Source organism: Suncus etruscus, chromosome 11, assembly GCF_024139225.1.
Source record: "Suncus etruscus isolate mSunEtr1 chromosome 11, mSunEtr1.pri.cur, whole genome shotgun sequence".
Classification (NCBI taxonomy): Eukaryota; Metazoa; Chordata; class Mammalia; order Eulipotyphla; family Soricidae; genus Suncus; species Suncus etruscus.
Window position 1 is genome coordinate 62,178,485 of NC_064858.1, and position 16,903 is coordinate 62,195,387.

The 16,903-nt window shown below is 39.8% G+C and overlaps 1 protein-coding gene and 1 non-coding gene across 3 annotated transcripts in view; one reads left to right on the forward strand and one right to left on the reverse strand.

The window, feature by feature from the left end:
* The window catches only part of WASHC4 (WASH complex subunit 4), a 98,844-nt gene that overhangs the window by 54,065 nt on the left and 27,876 nt on the right, over positions 1-16,903 (forward strand). For both annotated transcript variants that reach the window (XM_049783149.1, XM_049783150.1), the window contains 3 exons: positions 2,045-2,199; positions 3,528-3,602; positions 4,411-4,515. In XM_049783149.1, the coding sequence (XP_049639106.1) occupies positions 2,045-2,199; positions 3,528-3,602; positions 4,411-4,515 (335 nt within the window). The remainder of the gene's footprint in view (positions 1-2,044; positions 2,200-3,527; positions 3,603-4,410; positions 4,516-16,903) is intronic.
* On the reverse strand, positions 4,187-4,292 carry LOC126023666 (U6 spliceosomal RNA). The gene has a single exon (XR_007500766.1). It is a non-coding gene; the product is annotated as a U6 spliceosomal RNA (small nuclear RNA).

The window sequence follows — 16,903 nt, forward strand, 5'->3', positions numbered from 1 at the left end:
GATTTGAAGCGAGGTCACTGCATGTAAGGCAAGTGCCTTACCCACTGTCCCATTGCTCCATTCCACTTCTCTACTTTCATTCTCTATTTTTTTTTGTTTGTTTTTGGGCCACATCCAGTGATGCTCAGGCTATGCACTCAGGGTTCGCTCTTGGCAGGCATGGGGACCATATAGGATGCAGGGAATCGCAGGCAAAATACTTTACCGCTGTGCTATGCTACTGCTCTGGCCCCCAAGTTTAATACTTTAATCTGTCAGCCAATAAGACCCCCCACACACACACTGGCCAGCCAGGGCCACCTCTCAAAGGAGATGATCCCTGCCCAAGGTCACGATGAAGATTATATAGGGAAAGGATATAGAGAGGTTCCAACTTTCTGATGATCTTTAAGATGATTGGCTGTTGTCTAGGGGTACCTTCCTGCTGCTCCCTTGTCCTTCCCTGCTAGGCTACCTGGTATGGCCAGGTAGCTTGTGGCGGGGTCTATGGAAATAAGCTTGTGATATGTGGCTTACACCAGGTGGTTGTAAAAAAATGCTGTCTCTCCCTGCTCACAACCTGAAAATAAGCCTGCCACGTGGCCTTTACAAAATGATGTTCCGCCTTGTTCAAAACTCAGGTTCCAACATTCCCTCTTCTTATGGATCTGAGTGAAATTTTTGACTCCTTAAAGTTTCTCATCCTTGTCTTTACTTCTGGGCACATACTGGGACCTTAGCACAAGCATCTTAATCAGGGAGGTTTACCTAAGTGATTGAATCATTGTTCATACCAGGTTGCAGTCTTTCTGTTGCCTTTTCTGCTACTGCAAACTAGCCTTCATCTGCTGTAGTGTCTCATGGGTGACTCCTGACTTGTTAGCACAGAAACATTGTTCCCCTAGAACCTAGGTCTAGTCCTCACCTGTTCTGGAGAGCAACTTCAGCTAACATCCCTATCAGCATTCTCTTGTTGGGAGAGTTCAACTTGTTCTCACCCACCCTTCCCCACAGGTATGACACCTGGGGTGGGAGAATGACCATGATAAAACTCATTTGTGTTTGCAAAAACAGTGGCAAACACACAGGGAGTCAGTCCCTTGATAAAGCTATGTCCCATTTAGCCCCGATGGGGATTACTTCTCCATGCAATTATATTGGCTTCTATAGTCTCATTGCAGTAGTCCAGGTAAGGGGAGGGGACCCTGGTGGCTCCTCTAGGGGTAAGAAGCACATGCCTGTGCCTTGTATTCCCTGCAGATGATCCTCCCCTCAGTCCAGTCTGTTGTCAGGACCATTGCTACCATTATTATGGTCCTGAGTGCCTCTTCCCCTTCAGTTATTGGGCCAAGAAGAGGTCCAGGGTTGTGGGGCTTACACTGTTACCACCTTCAGGCAGTGTTGAGCTGCTGACTCCCGCCTTATTTGCCTTAACTGATGCTTTCCTATTAGGAAGGTTACTGCTATTTGGGCCAGACAGCTCTGGTTAACCGCATTCCCAAAACTGCTTGAGATTTTCAGCCTTAGTCTCAGAGTCCAGCTCCGTCTGTGCTGCCAGGTGGCTTCCCTGACAATTCCTATACCCTGCAGAGAAAATCCTCTTCCCATATTTTGGAGAACCCCATTCTGTACGAGCATAAAGTGAGAATGCTCTCAGGGAAACTTCCCTATCCCAGAATCCGAACGCATGGATTGTTATCCACTTCTTTTAACACATCTCAGTAGGAGGAGATCTTGTGGAGTATAACCAGAAATTCCAAACAAATCACATAAGTAAAGTTTAGGGGAGGGATCCCCAGGGTGATAGTCTGACCCACAAACCCCATCCATAGTCTGGGTAAGAGGGTATTCATTCTTGCTGGTCATCCTGTAGTCACTGCACAGTCACCAGGAACACCAGGACAATCTGACTTCTGCGTTGGTCCTGTGAGCTGAGTCAGCTGGATTTGCAGGGGGGGTCCTCTTTTAGGAATAGTTTCTGAGCACTGTCAGATATAGCTCCTCCCTAATCAAAGAGTAATTTTAAAATTAATTTCTTCATCTCCTCCCCTCTTTTCCCTGGTAGCTTATGTAACTCACTATCTGGACAAGACTTTCTACAACTTAACTACAGTAGCTCTTCATGACTGGGCCACTTACAGTGAAATGAGAAATTTAGCTACTCAACGATATGGATTGGTTATGACAGAGGCACATCTTCCTAGCCAGACTTTGGAACAGGTATAGTATAAATAGGTTTCTAGTATAGGTGGATTATAGAACAATAATATTCTGTGAGAAATATTTTTTTTTCTTAGTACATATATCTTTAAGACAGCATTGTTATCTAAAACCATTTATTTGAAAATAATATCTTATTTGTATATGAGTGAATGAAAAGAATTTCCAGAGGCTTCCTGTTTACACTCAGCTTTGTTGAGCATTTAAAATATCAAAATTTACATCTTAATTTATAAAACATTAGTAATGAAGTGACTTCTGGAGAATAACAAAAGGTTCATTAAAAGTCACAGTTAAGGATTTTAAACATACATAAGCCTTAATTAAGTCTTTTTTTTTTTTTTTTTTTTTGGTTTTTGGGTCTCACCCGGCAATGCTCAGGGGTTACTCCTGGCTCCATGCTCAGAAATTGCTCCTGGCAAGCACAGGGTACCATATGGGACGCCAGGATTCGAACCGATGACCTTCTGCATGAAAGGCAAACGCCTTACCTCCATGCTATCTCTCCGGCCCCGTCTTAATTAAGTCTTAAACAATTTGCTATGTAAGTCTTAGGAAAAATGGTTAAATTAATTTTTTTGATTTGTTTTTGAACCATACATGGTGATATTCAGGGGTTAGTTATTCTTGGCTCTGCTCAGGGATTACTCTTGGTGGTGGTTGGGGGATCATATAGTATAAGGCAAGCTCCCTACACACTTTGGCCCTATGTCCCAAATTGGTTAAATTTATATTACTATAAATGTTCCTGCATTTAGCTTCACTAAAGAATATAATTTACCAGGGCCGGAGAGATATCATGGAGGTAAGGCTCTTGCCTTATATGCAGAAGGTTGGTGGTTAGAATTCTGGCATTCCATATGGTCCCCCGAGCCTTCCAGGGATGATTTCTGAGCATAGAGCCAGGAGTAATCCCTGAGCGCTGCCAGGTGTGACTGAAAAACAAAGAAACAACAACAACAACAACAACAAAAGAATATAATTTACCATGTGCCAGTAACATAAATTCAGTAATTTGCTTTTTAGTTGATTGCACCCACGTTAAAAAATATTGAGATAAAATGAATCTCCAAAATTTTTATTTCCAAAATTTAAGTGTTAAATTTTTTTTGAAAAATTTATATATAAAATATATATATGTACATATATATATATATATATAAAGTTCAATTGCTAATGCTGAATCTGATGCTGAATCTCTCTTGATTCTCACTTCTGCCATTTGCCTTTCAAGCAGCAAGTCTTGATTGAATATTGAAACAAAGTATTGAAACAAATCTTGATTTCTTTAAACCAAATAATAGAATTTTGTATGAATTGTTTTATAGGGTCTGGATGTTTTGGAAATTATGAGAAATATTCATATATTTGTATCTCGATACCTCTATAATCTTAACAATCAGGTGAGTAGTTTTAGGAATATTTTTTTAAACTCTGGGGTTCCAGAATATGTATATGAAAGCCCAAGGGAGGGGCAAATAATTCTTAAGAGTGAAAGTTAGTAACATAAATACCATCAGACTTTTTAGAGATAATTTTGTTTTTTTGATTTGTATTACCTATACTAACTTACCAGTGAAGTTTTTTTTTGGGGGGGGGGGCGGTCACAACTGTCGGTGCTCAGGGTAAGTTACTCCTGGCTCTGCACTCAAAAATTGCTCCTGGCTAGGCGGACCATATGGGATGCTGGGGATCAAACACGCGTACGTCCTGGGTCATCCCATGCAAAGCAAATGCCCTGCAGCTGTACTACTACTCTGGCCCTATCAGTGAAGTTATTTTTAAAAATATATTCTTTGGGCCCAAGAGATAGCATGAAGGTAGGGCGTTTGCCTTTCATGCAGAAGGACGGTGGTTCAAATCCTGGCATCCCATATGGTCCCCTGAGCCTGCCAGGAGCGATTTCTGAGCATAGAGCCAGGAGCAACACCTGAGCATTGCTGGTTCTGACCCAAATACCAAAAAAAAAATTTTTTTTCTTTTTTCAAATAAAATGGAACGCTTCATGAATTTGCATGTCATCCTTGCACAGGGGCCATGCTAATCTTTGTATTGTTCCAGTTTTAGTATATATGTTGCTGAAGCGAGAACAGTGAAGTTATTTTTAATGAAGTTGACTTAATATTTTCTTCAAAGAAAAAAAAAACAAAAGAAGCAAATGCAGTGTTTGCTATGGATTGTGTTATTTAGCATAAATTATTTTAATTGCAGATTTTTATTGAACGAACAAGCAATAACAAACACTTGAATACCATCAATATTCGGCATGTTGCTAATTCAATTCGAACACATGGCACAGGGATCATGAATACAACAGTAAGTATAGTTTTGGGGGGTATGATTGGGTGACATACCTATTTAATTTATAGGAAAATAGAATTTTTTGGTAAACCAGGGTTTTGTTTAAAATGGGAACATATTTCTTTACATTAGAAGTGATATCTCTGAATAAATAATTGGAATACTTGGCCTAGGGTTATAGCTCAAGGGAGAGTGTGCATGTAAGCTTGTGTGTATATAAATGTATATGTATGTGTATATATGTATATATACATATGTATGTGCATATATGTATATATGTGTGTTTATATATATATACATATATATATATATACATATATATATATGCCTAGTTGTATCCCTGGCATGCCCCTCCAAAAAAGACCTGAGAGATTGTACAACCCAAGAAGCACTAAATTCTCAGGCTCTCACCTGGAACTGCTGTTCCCAAGAATCCTAAGAATCACTGGAGGGGATCCACAGGCCTTCTCTGCACCACTTTGGATTATCCCTTCCCCGAATATTGAATGCTTGTTGCCTTCACTCATGAAAGTTCAAAGATTGATGTGTCTCTTAGCAAAGTATTTCTGTCATGCAAATTAAGTAATAAGTAACAGAAATGCCTTACTATAGTTTGTAAAAAAAAAACCTTAAAAACCAGAGTCTTGGGCCACAGAGATAGTATAGGGGGTTAAAGTGCTTGTCTTGCATGGGTCTGACCCTGTTTTGATCTTTGCTCTTTGGTACCAAATATGATCCCCTTCCTCTGCACCACTGGAAGTAAGTCCTGGGCACTGTTAGGTGAGGCTTCCAAACCAAAAGCCCCAGGGGCTTAAATTTGGCATTGTGATTTTTCACCTGGCTTTTAGTTCTCTCTCTCTCTCCTTTTTTTTTTTTTTTTTTTTTGGTTTTTCAGGCCACACCCATTTGATGCTCAGGGGTTACTCCTGGCTAAGCGCTCAGGAATTGCCCCTGGCTTGAGGGACCATATGGGACGCCTGGGATCGAACCGCTGTCCTTCCTTGGCTAGCGCCACCTCGCTGGCCCCGCTTTTAGTTCTCTTATTATGAGAACCATTTCTCCTTTGATAGTAAAAAATATTTACTACCAAAATATTTATAAAATTGAACAATTAAGAAAATTACTTGGTTATATTATTTACTTTGGTAATATTATTTATTATAACATCAACTTTTTTTTTTTTTTTTTTTTTTGGATTTTGGGTCACACCTGGGAGCACTCAGCGGTTACTCCTGGCTCTATGCTCAGAAATCACCCTGGCTGGCACGGGGGACCATATGGGATGCTGGGATTCAAACCACTGTCCTTCTGCATGAAAGGCAAACAAACGCCTTACCTCCATGTTATATCTCTGGCCCCATAACATCAACTTTTGTGTAAATTTTTAAATTTCTAATTTTGTAGGTTAATTTCACCTACCAATTTTTTTTTTTTACTTTTTTATATATTGTATTTAAACACCTTGATTACATACATGATTGTGTTTGGGTTTCAGTCATGTAAAGAACACCACCCATCCATCACCAGTACAACATTTCCATTACCAATGTCCCAAATCTCCCTCCTCCCCACCCGACCCCCACTTGTACTCTAGGCAGGCTTTCTATTTCCCTCATACATTCTCATTATTAGGACAGTTCAAAATGTAGTTACTCCTCTAACTAAATTCATCCCTGTTTGTGGTGAGCTTCCTGAGGTGAGCTGTAACTTCCAGCTCTTTTCTCTTTTGTGTCTGAAAATAATTATTGCAAGAATGTCTTTCATTTTTCTTAAAACCCATAGATGAGTGAGACCATTCTGCGTCTTTCTCTCTCTCTCTCTGACTTATTTCACTCAGCATAATAGATTCCATGTACATCCATGTATAGGAAAAGTTCATGACTTCATCTCTCCTGACAGCTGCTTAATATTTCATTGTGTATTTTTTTTAGTTTTTTAATAAAATTTTGATTGAATCTCCATGAGATATATGGTTACAAAGTTGTCCATAATTGAGTTCCTGTCATACACTGTACAGCACCCTTCACTAGTACATATTTCCCACCACCAATATCCCCAGTTATTTTCCCGCCCAACCTCTTGTCCTCCCTCCTGCCTGCTGACATTTTCTTTTTCTCACTCTCACTTTCACTTTTTTATTTTTAGATACTGGTTTGAAATATTGTTACTGAAGGATTATAATGCATATCACATGTGTATCTTCTTTCAGCAACTAGTTCTTTTTTTTTTTTTTTTTTTTTTTTTGGCATTGCTCAGTGGTTACTCCTGGCTCCATGCTCAGAAATCACTCCTGGCAGGCACGGGGGACTATATGGGATGCCGGGATTTGAACCAATGATCTTCTGCATGAAAGGCAAACGCCATACCTCCATGCTATCTCTCCGCCACCCCCCCCTTTTTTTTTACCAATATCTCAGATATCCCTCCTCCACACCCCACTCCCACCTATACTCTAGACAGGCTTATACTTCCCTTGTTCATTCACATTGTTATAATAGTACTCAATGTAGTTATTTCTTTAACTGCACTCATTACTCTTTGTGGTGAGCTTCATGTAGTGAGCTGGACCTGCCAGCCCACCTCTATTTTGTCTCTGAGAATTATTGCAAAAATGTCTTTTATTTTTCTTAAAACCCATAGATGAGTGAGACTATTCTGCATTTTTCTCTCTCCCTCTGACTTATTTCACTCAGCAAAATAGATTCCATGTACATCTATGTATAGGAAAATTACATGACTTCATCTCCTGATGACTGCATAATAATTCCATTCTGTATATGTACCACAGTTTCTTTAGCCATTCATATGTTGAAGGGCATCTTGTCTGTTTTTAGAATCTGGCTATTGTAAATACCGCTGCAATGAATATTGGTGTGAGGAAGGGATTTTTGTATTGTATTTCTATGTTCCTAGGATATATTCATAGGAGTGGTATAGCTGGATCATATGGGAGCTCAATTTCCAGTTTTTGGAGGAATCTCCACATCGCTTTCCGCAAAGGTTGGACTAGTCGGCATTCCCACCAGCAGTTCCTTTCTCTCCACATCCCCACCAGCACTGCTTGTTCTCATTCTTTGTGATGTGTTCCAATCTCTGTGGTGTGAGATGGTACCTCATAGTTGTTTTGATTTACATCTCCCTGATGATTAGTGATGTGGAGCATTTTTTCATGTGCCTTTTGGCCATTTCTTTATCAAAGTGTGTTTATTTCTTCTCCCAATTTTTTTTTTTTTTTTTTTGGTTTTTGGTTTTTGGGCCACACTCAGCGGTGCTCTGGGGTTGCTCCTGGCTGTCTGCTCAGAAATAACTCCTGGCAGGCATGGGGGACCATATGGGACACCGGGATTCGAACCAACCACCTTAGGTCCTGGATCGGCTGCTTGCAAGGCAAACACCGCTGTGCCATCTCTCCGGGCCCCCAATTTTTTTTTTTTTTTTTTGGTTTTTGGGTCACACCCGGCGGTGCTCAGGGGTTACTCCTGGCTGTCTGCTCAGGAATAGCTCCTGGCAGGCACGGGGACCATATGGGACACCGGGATTTGAACCAACCACCTTTGGTCCTGGACGGCTGCTTGCAAGGCAAATGCCGCTGTGCTATCTCTCTGGGCCCTTCTCCCCATTTTTTGATAGCGCTAGATAATTTTTTTCTTGTAAAGTTCTATCAGTGCCTTGTATATTTTGGATATAAGCCCCTTATCTGATGGACATTGGGTGAATAGTTTCTCCCACTCAGTGGGTGGCTCTTGAATCCTAGGCACTATTTTTTTTTTTTTTTTGAAGTGCAGAAGCTTCTCAGCTTAATATATTCCCATCTGTTAATCTCTGCTTTCACTTGTTTGGAGAGTGCTGTTACCTCCTTAAAGATGCCTTTAGACTCAGTGTCATGGAGTGTTTTACCTACTATATACCTATGGTTTCAGGTCGGATATCAAGGTCTTTAATTCATTTGGACTTTACCTTCATACATGGTGTTAGCTGGGGGTCTGAGTTCACTTTTTTGCAAGTGACTAACCAGTTGTGCCAACACCACTTGTTGAAAGGCATTCCTTACTCCATTTAGGATTTCTTCCTCCTTTATCAAAAATTAAGTGATTATATGTTTGGGGAGCATTCTCTGAGTATTCAAGCCTGTTCCACTGACCTGAGGGTCTGTCTTTATTCCAATACCATCTGTTTTGATAACTATTTCTTTGTAATACAGTTTAAACTTGGGGAAAGTAATTCCTCCTATATTCCTTTTCTCAAGGATTGCTTTAGCTATTCAGGGGTGTTTATTGTTCCAAATGAATTTCAGAAGTGTTTGGTCTACTTCTTTGAAGAATGTCATGGTTATCTTTAGAGGGATCGTATTAAATCTGTACAATGCTTTGGGGAGTATTACCATTTTAATGATGTTAATCCTGCCGATGAGCAGGGTATGTGTTTTCATTTCCATGTGTCCTCTCATTTCTTAGATAAAGGTTTTATAGTTTTTTTGTATAGGTCCTTCACATCTTTAGTCAAGTTGATCCAAGATATTTGAGCTTGTGTGTTCGTTTTCTTAATGTCCATTTCTTCCCTATCATTATTGGTATATAAAAAGGCCATTGATTTTTTTTTTATTTAAACACCTTGATTACATACATGATTGTTTTTGGGTTTCAGTCATGTAAAGAACACCACCCATCACCAGTGCAACATTCCCATCATCAATGTCCAAGTCTCCCTCCTACCCACCCAACCCCCGCCTGTACTCTAAACAGGCTCTCCATTTCCCTCATACATTCTCATTATAAGGAAAGTTCAAAATGTAGTTATTTCTCTAACTAAACTCATCACTCTTTGTGGTGAGCTTCCTATGGTGAGCTGGAACATCCAGCTCTTTTCACTTTTGTGTCTGGAAATTATTATTGCAAGAATGTCTTTCATTTCTCTTAAAACCCATAGATGAGTGAGACCATTCTGCGTTTTTCTCTCTCTCTCTGACTTATTTCACTCAGCATAATAGATTCCGTATACATCCATGTATAGGAAAATTTCATGACTTCATCTCTCCTGACAGCTGCATAATATTCCATTGTGTATATGTACCACAGTTTCTTTAGCCATTCATCTGTTGAAGGGCATCTTGGTTGTTTCCAGAGTCTTGCTATGGTAAATAGTGCTGCAATGAATATAGGTGTAAGGAAGGGGTTTTTGTACTGTATTTTTGTGTTCCTAGGGTATATTCCTAGGAGTGGTATAGCTGGATCATATGGGAGCTCGATTTCCAGTTTTTGAAGGAATCTCCATATCGCTTTCCATAAAGGTTGAACTAGACGGCATTCCCACCAGCAGTGGATAAGAGTTCCTTTCTCTCCACATCCCCGCCAACACTGTTTGTTCTCATTCTTTGTGATGTGTGCCATTCTCTGTGGTGTGAGGTGGTATCTCATCGTTGTTTTGATTTGCATCTCCCTGATGATTAGTGATGTGGAGCACTTTTTCATGTGTCTTTTGGCCATTTGTATTTCTTCTTTGTCAAAGTGTCTGTTCATTTCTTCTCCCCATTTTTTGATGGGATTAGATGTTTTTTTCTTGTAAAGTTCTGTCAGTGCCTTGTATATTTTGGAGATTAGCCCCTTATCTGATGGGTATTGGGTGAATAGTTTCTCCCACTCAGTGGGTGGCTCTTGTATCCTGGGCACTATTTCCTTTGAGGTGCAGAAACTTCTCAGCTTAATATATTCCCATCTGTTAATCTCTGCTTTCACTTGCTTGGAGAGTGCAGTTTCCTCCTTGAAGATGCCTGTAATGTCCTGGAGTGTCTTGCCTATGTGCTGTTCTATATATCTTATGGTTTTGGGTCTGATATCGAGGTCTTTAATCCATTTGGATTTTACCTTCGTGCATGATGATAGCTGGGGGTCTACGTTCAATTTTTTGCAAGCGGCTATCCAATTGTGCCAACACCACTTGTTGAAGAGGCTTTCCCTGCTCCATTTAGGGTTTCCTGCTCCTTTATCAAAAATTAGGTGGTTGTATGTCTGGGGAACATTTTCTGAGTATTCAAGTCTATTCCACTGGTCTGAGGGCCTGTCCTTATTCCAATACCATGCTGTTTTGATAACTATTGCTTTGTAGTACAGTTTAAAGTTGGGGAAAGTAATTCCTCCCATATTCTTTTTCCCAATGATTGCTTTAGCAATTCGAGGGTGTTTATTGTTCCAAATTAATTTCTTTTTTTTTTTTTTTTTTTTTTTGGTTTTTGGTTTTTGGGTCTCACCTGGCAGTGCTCAGGAGTTACTCCTGGCTCCATGCTCAGAAGTCGCTCCTGGCGAGCACGGGGGACCATATGGGACGCCGGGATTCGAACCGATGACCTTTTGCATGAGAGGCAAACGCCTTACCTCCATGCTATCTCTCCGGCCCCTGTTCCAAATGAATTTCAAAAGTGCCTGATCCACTTCTTTGAAGAATGTCATGGGTATCTTTAGAGGGATAGCATTAAATCTGTATAATGCCTTGGGGAGTATTGCCATTTTGATGATGTTAATCCTGCCAATCCACGAGCAGGGTATGCGTTTCCATTTCCGCGTGTCCTCTCTTATTTCTTGGAGCAGAGTTTTATAGTTTTCTTTGTATAGGTCCTTCACATTTTTAGTCAAGTTGATTCCAAGATATTTGAGTTTGTGTGGCACTATTGTGAATGGGATTGTTTTCTTAATGTCCATTTCTTCCTTATTGCTATTGGTGTATAGAAAGGCCATTGATTTTTGTGTGTTAATTTTGTAGCCTGCCACCTTGCTATATGAGTCTATTGTTTCTAGAAGCTTTTTGGTGGAGTCTTTAGGGTTTTCTAAGTAGAGTATCATGTCATCTGCAAACAGTGAGAGCTTGACTTCTTCCTTTCCTATCTGAATTCCCTTGATATCTTTTTCTTGCCTAATCGCTATAGCAAGTACTTCCAGTGCTATGTTGAATAGGAGTGGTGAGAGAGGACAGCCTTGTCTTGTACCAGAATTTAGAGGGAAGGCTTTTAGTTTTTCTCCGTTGAGGATAATATTTGCCATTGGCTTGTGGTAGATGGCTTCAACTAGATTGAGAAAGGTTCCTTCCATTCCCATCTTGCTGAGAGTTTTGATCAAGAATGGGTGTTGGACCTTATCAAATGCTTTCTCTGCATCTATTGATATGATCATGTGGTTTTTATTTTTCTTGTTATTGATGTTGTGTATGATGTTGATGGATTTACGGATGTTAAACCAGCCTTGCATTTTTTATTTTGATCATAATGGCTTACATATTGTTGACAATAATATTTTAGGTACATATTTACATAAAATCAGGGGGGATTCCCATCGCCAAATTGTCATCCCTACGCCTCCGTTTCTATCCTACCTCCCTTTTCCTTTTCCCTCACCCCAGGGCGGCTAGAATATGTGGTCCCCTCTGTATCTAACCCACTACTTAGTAGTCTTGCACCTGTTTGGTCCTGATGCCTCCCTTATTTCCCCCTCTATCTGGAGTCAGGACTAGCTAGTTCAAGTTGCGTGGTTTTGTTTGAAGGAGAAAAAAGCAATAAACTGGGGTAAGAGTCTAATACCCCGAAAATGGGCGGAGTCCTTCTAAAGGCTCTCATCATCACTCTGGGAGATGGAGAAAAAGTAGGTGAAACACTCCACTAGTACCAAAAGAAGTGTCAAATATCCAGTGAGGGCTCCAGCTATTTCGATAAGCACCACACAGAGCAGACAAAACAAACAAACAAACAAGTAGAAAAAAAATAAAACAAAAACAGACAAACAAAAATCACGCCATGGTCTTGAATTAAGAAACATGGCATAGCACATAACGAAAGAGAAGAAAGGAAGAGAAAAAAAAAATAGAAAAAATAAGTATAATTGGGGACTACACTTTCAATAATCACACCCAAACAGAGAAATCGACCAAAATAGATTGGTAAATCAAAAATAATAATAACAATAATAAATGAAGGTACTATATATATTTATATCAAAAAAATAACCAAGGTTTTGTGCTTTTTGTATTTTTGTTTTTTTCCCTCCTGCACTGGCACAGTAAATATTGGGGTCATTCGAAAAAGAATTCACTTGGCCTAAGAGATATGGGATTTCTCCGTCCTTGGAGCATACTGTCATGGGATCAACTCTAGACATTGCTCAGGATCCTTTACTTTGCCGGTGGTGTTTTTTTTTTTTTTTTTTTTTTTTTCCTTTCTTTTTTTTTTCCTTTGGTGTGTGGAAGACTTCTGCTCTGTGTTTAGAGGTCTCAGTATCTGTACAGATCCTGAGGTGGGACTTATGATGAAGTCAGTCTTTGTGGTTCTAGAGGTTCTGTAACCTCAGTGTCATTTTAACCCATCTTCTGTGGTTGATGATCTTGGTCTTTGCACTGAGCCTAGGGTGGCACCTAGGATAGCGTCTTTCTTTGTGCTCCCAAAAGCCCCATTCCGTTACAATTGTCTCTGCCGGATCTTTGGGGCTGGGGATCATGATTCTTGTGCAGGTCATAGTTCAAACCCTAAACTAGGGCTTATTTATTGGTCCCAAGATGTATACAGTCTGGTCGTGAATCAAGCAGCCAGCCATCTGTAAATCCCGATCTTGGGTTTTTGTCCTACCAAAGGGAGCCAAGACTTCTGGTTTTGTCTTGTCGTTAGTTGGTAAGGTAGGCTAATCTGCTCTAAGGTCAAAATGATCGCATTTTCCCCGTTGTCAGGATATCATGTTAGAGGTGGGCCTTGTTGTTGGTCTCGTCGTATTAAGGCCGTCCTGGATGGAGTTTGTTTCCTGCAGCTGTTGTGGAGAGCTGTGCCGTTTCTATGTCGGAGATCCAGGGTTCAAGGCTGGATGAATGGTATCTAATCACCTGAGGTCTAATTTGATTCCACATGACATATTTTCAAGGCAGGAGATATCCCTATATTTTAAATAACTATGAGTTCCTATCTCTAGTAGATAAGAGCTCTCTTTTATTTTTTTTTTAAATGTAAAATTTCCCCTTTACTTAGTGTGCCTTTGTAGGGGGAAGTGGTGCTACATTATAATGTCTGTGTATTCGTGGGTGGACTGATGGGATAACAGCCACAGGTCACCTACCAAAAAACGAAGAAAAAAAAAAGGGGGGGGGGATTGAAACTGTATGTGCTCACAAATATATATGAAGGACAAACATTTAAAAAAAAAAGATAAATAAATAAATTAAAAAAAAAAAAAGAAATAAAATGAGTTAGCGAAATTTTTATGGGACCAAAGTGGTGCAAAAGACTACCTTACATTTGGGGGAGGGCAGGTAAAGAGGTGGTGTATTACAGGTCTTATGCCTATGTTGGAAGTACAGTTTTTCCCATTGTCTTTTGGGTTTTTCTTGTGGTGTGTGGGTTCCCAGGCATCTTCCTAACCCACCCCCTGACCTTCTTCAGATTGGTAAATATTTGCGGCAGGGGGGTCTTGGAAGAGTTCTTGCATTGGGGATACTTTTGGATCTAGGCCCGGTTTCAAGGAGCAGTTCGCGTTAGGGGGAGTTGGTCGGGAGTGCCTCGCAGCATGAGTCCATAGGGGAGTTGGCTGTCTTTTCTTTCAGGAGACGAGGTGTGGTTTTATCTGGGTGTCCTCTCGCCTGGGTGCTGGGTACTGGTTCATTGGTTAGGAGGTCGATCTTGATGCCTAATAGAATAAGGACTGGGGGAGAAGAGTTTTAATATGGTGGGAGATCTGGATGGGATTGAGGGGTGAGGGGATAGTTGGATTTCCGGAGGGGGGAAAGGGGAAGGTGTATGGGAAGGGTTTGAAGGGAGAGAAAAGAGAAAATACCTTAGAGAGAAAAGGGGGGGAGAAAGGGAGAAAAGTAATGAGCAGAATAGAAGAAGAAAAAGAAAAAAAAAAAGTAGTGAGGAGAGGGGAGAGAATAGCAAGGGAATGCTGGTTTGATTGAATGTGTTCGAAGAATAGAGCCTGTAGTTTAAGTCTGTACGTCTCAGGTACTGCTTCAGTGGTCTGACTGGTCACGTGCTTCAATTCCTAAATGAAGGTATTACCTAAAGATAAAGTGTATGTTAAAGAGTTTTCTTGTGGCCATCTCGTAGTGCAAGCAAGGTATGGTATCCCGTGTGGTATCCCGAGTTGCCACCTTAGTTTGTCCGCCCTTTGTATCCAAGGGCACCTGTGGGCAGAAAAGCTGAGAGGTTATTTAAAGTATAGTAAGATAAAGGCATTAAAAGGTAGTGTTATGGTATGTTGCCATTGTAGTCCGTGATTTCCCTTGGTGTTCTATACTTGTGTTCCTGTATATGAACTCTCAGGGATTATTGTGGACCTTTGTTGTAGAAGTCTGATTACATACCTGTTCTCTCTATGCTGCCGTTTCTGTTGTTGCTGTTTTCTTTGTGGTATAATGTGTAGTCAAGAGTTTGCGTTGTTCCTTTTTCATGTATTTTGGACACTGCTCCCACGTCTATGCTGACTATTACAGTGTTCGGAGTTTCTACCCTGTTATTTGATAGGATTTAGTTGTGTATAAACTATGTGTTCTAGGTGTTTCAGAATAGTGTTACCATTCTGTGTTTATCTTTTGTCTTCTGACTTACTTCGTTTAACATAACATGATCTAGGTCCATCCATGTTGCTGCAAAGTCTGTGATTGTATCGTTTCTGACTGTTTCGATAACTATTGCTTTGTAGTACAGTTTAAAGTTGGGGAAAGTAATTCCTCCCATATTCTTTTTCCCAATGATTGCTTTAGCTATTCGAGGGTGTTTATTGTTCCAAATGAATTTCAAAAGTGCCTGATCCACTTCTTTGAAGAATGTCATGGGTACCTTTAGAGGGATAGCAAGAATAGGTGCTGGACCTTATCAAATGCTTTCTCTGCCTCTATTGATATGATCATATTTTTATTTTTCTTGTTGTTGATGTTGTATATTATATTGATAGATTTTTGGATGTTAAACCATCCTTGCATTCCTGGGATGAAACCTTTCTGGGATGAAACCTACTTGATTATAGTGAATGATCTTCTTGATGATCCTATTTGCCAGGATTTTGTTGAGGATCTTTGCATCTGTGTTCATCAGGGATATTGGTCTATAATTTTTTTTTTTTAAGCCAGTCAAATTGAGTAGTGTGGGGTGTTATATACCAACTTTTGTGATACTAACGTTAATTAGTTCTGATAAACCACTGCCATCGGACCAGCCATAATTTTCCTTTTTGGCAGTATCTCTGTCTAGTTTTGGTATCAAGGTGATGTTGGCTTCATAAAAGCTATTAGGAAGTGTTCCTGTTTTTTCAGTTTCATGAAAGCCTGGCCAGGATTGGTAGTACTTCCTCTTGAAAGGTTTGAAAGAATTCATTAGTAAAACCATCTGCGCCTGGGCTTTTGTTTTTAGGCAGACATTTGATTACTGTTTTAATTTCCTCAATAGTGATGGGGGTGTTTAAATATGCTACATCCTCCGTACTCAACAGTCGAAGGTTATAAGAGTCCAAGAATTTATCCATTTCTTCCAGGTTCTCATGTTTCATGGCATAGAGTCTCTCAAAGTAGTTTCTGATTACCCTTTAAATCTCTGCAATATCTGTAGTGATCTCCCCTTTTCATTTCTGATATGTGTTATCAAGTTTCTCTCTCTTTGTGAGTTTCTCCAATGGTCTATCAATCTTGTTTATTTTTTCAAAGAACCAACTTCTGCTTTCGTTGATCCTTTGGATTGTTTTTTGTGTTTCCATTTCATTGATTTCTGCTCTAAGCTTTGTTATTTCCTTCTGTCTCCCTATTTTTGGTTCCTTTTGTTGATCATTTTCTAATTTTATGAACTGCGTTATTAGGCTATTGAGGTATGCCCCTTCTTCCTTCCTGTTGTGTGCTTGCAAAGCTATAAATTTTCCTTTCAGTACCACTTTTGCTGTATCCCACAGGTTTCTGATAGTTTATATCTTCATTGTCATTTGTTTCCAGAAAATTTTTGATTTTCTCTTTAATTTCATCTCGGAACCACTGGTTGTTCAGTAGTAGGCTGTTTAATTTACAATAGGTGTTAAAGTTTTTTTCTGTGTTCCTTTGTAGTACACATCTAATTTCAGAGCCCTGTGGTTGGCGAAGGTAGCCTGCAAAATTTCTATCCTCTTGATTTTATGAAGATATATTTTATGTGGCAGCATGTGGTCTATCCTTGAGAATGATCCATGTACATTGGAGAAGAATGTGTATACAGGTTTCTGGGGATGAAGTATCCTATATATATTACTAGGCCTCTTTCTTCCATTTCTCCTTTCAAAGCTAGTATATTTTTGTGGGTTTCAGTCTCGTTGACCTATCAAGTGTTGACAGGGCCATGTTGAGGTCTCCCAGTTATTGTGTTATTATTGATATCCTTTTTCAAATTTGTCAATAATTGTATGAGATAGTTTGCTGGTCTCTCATT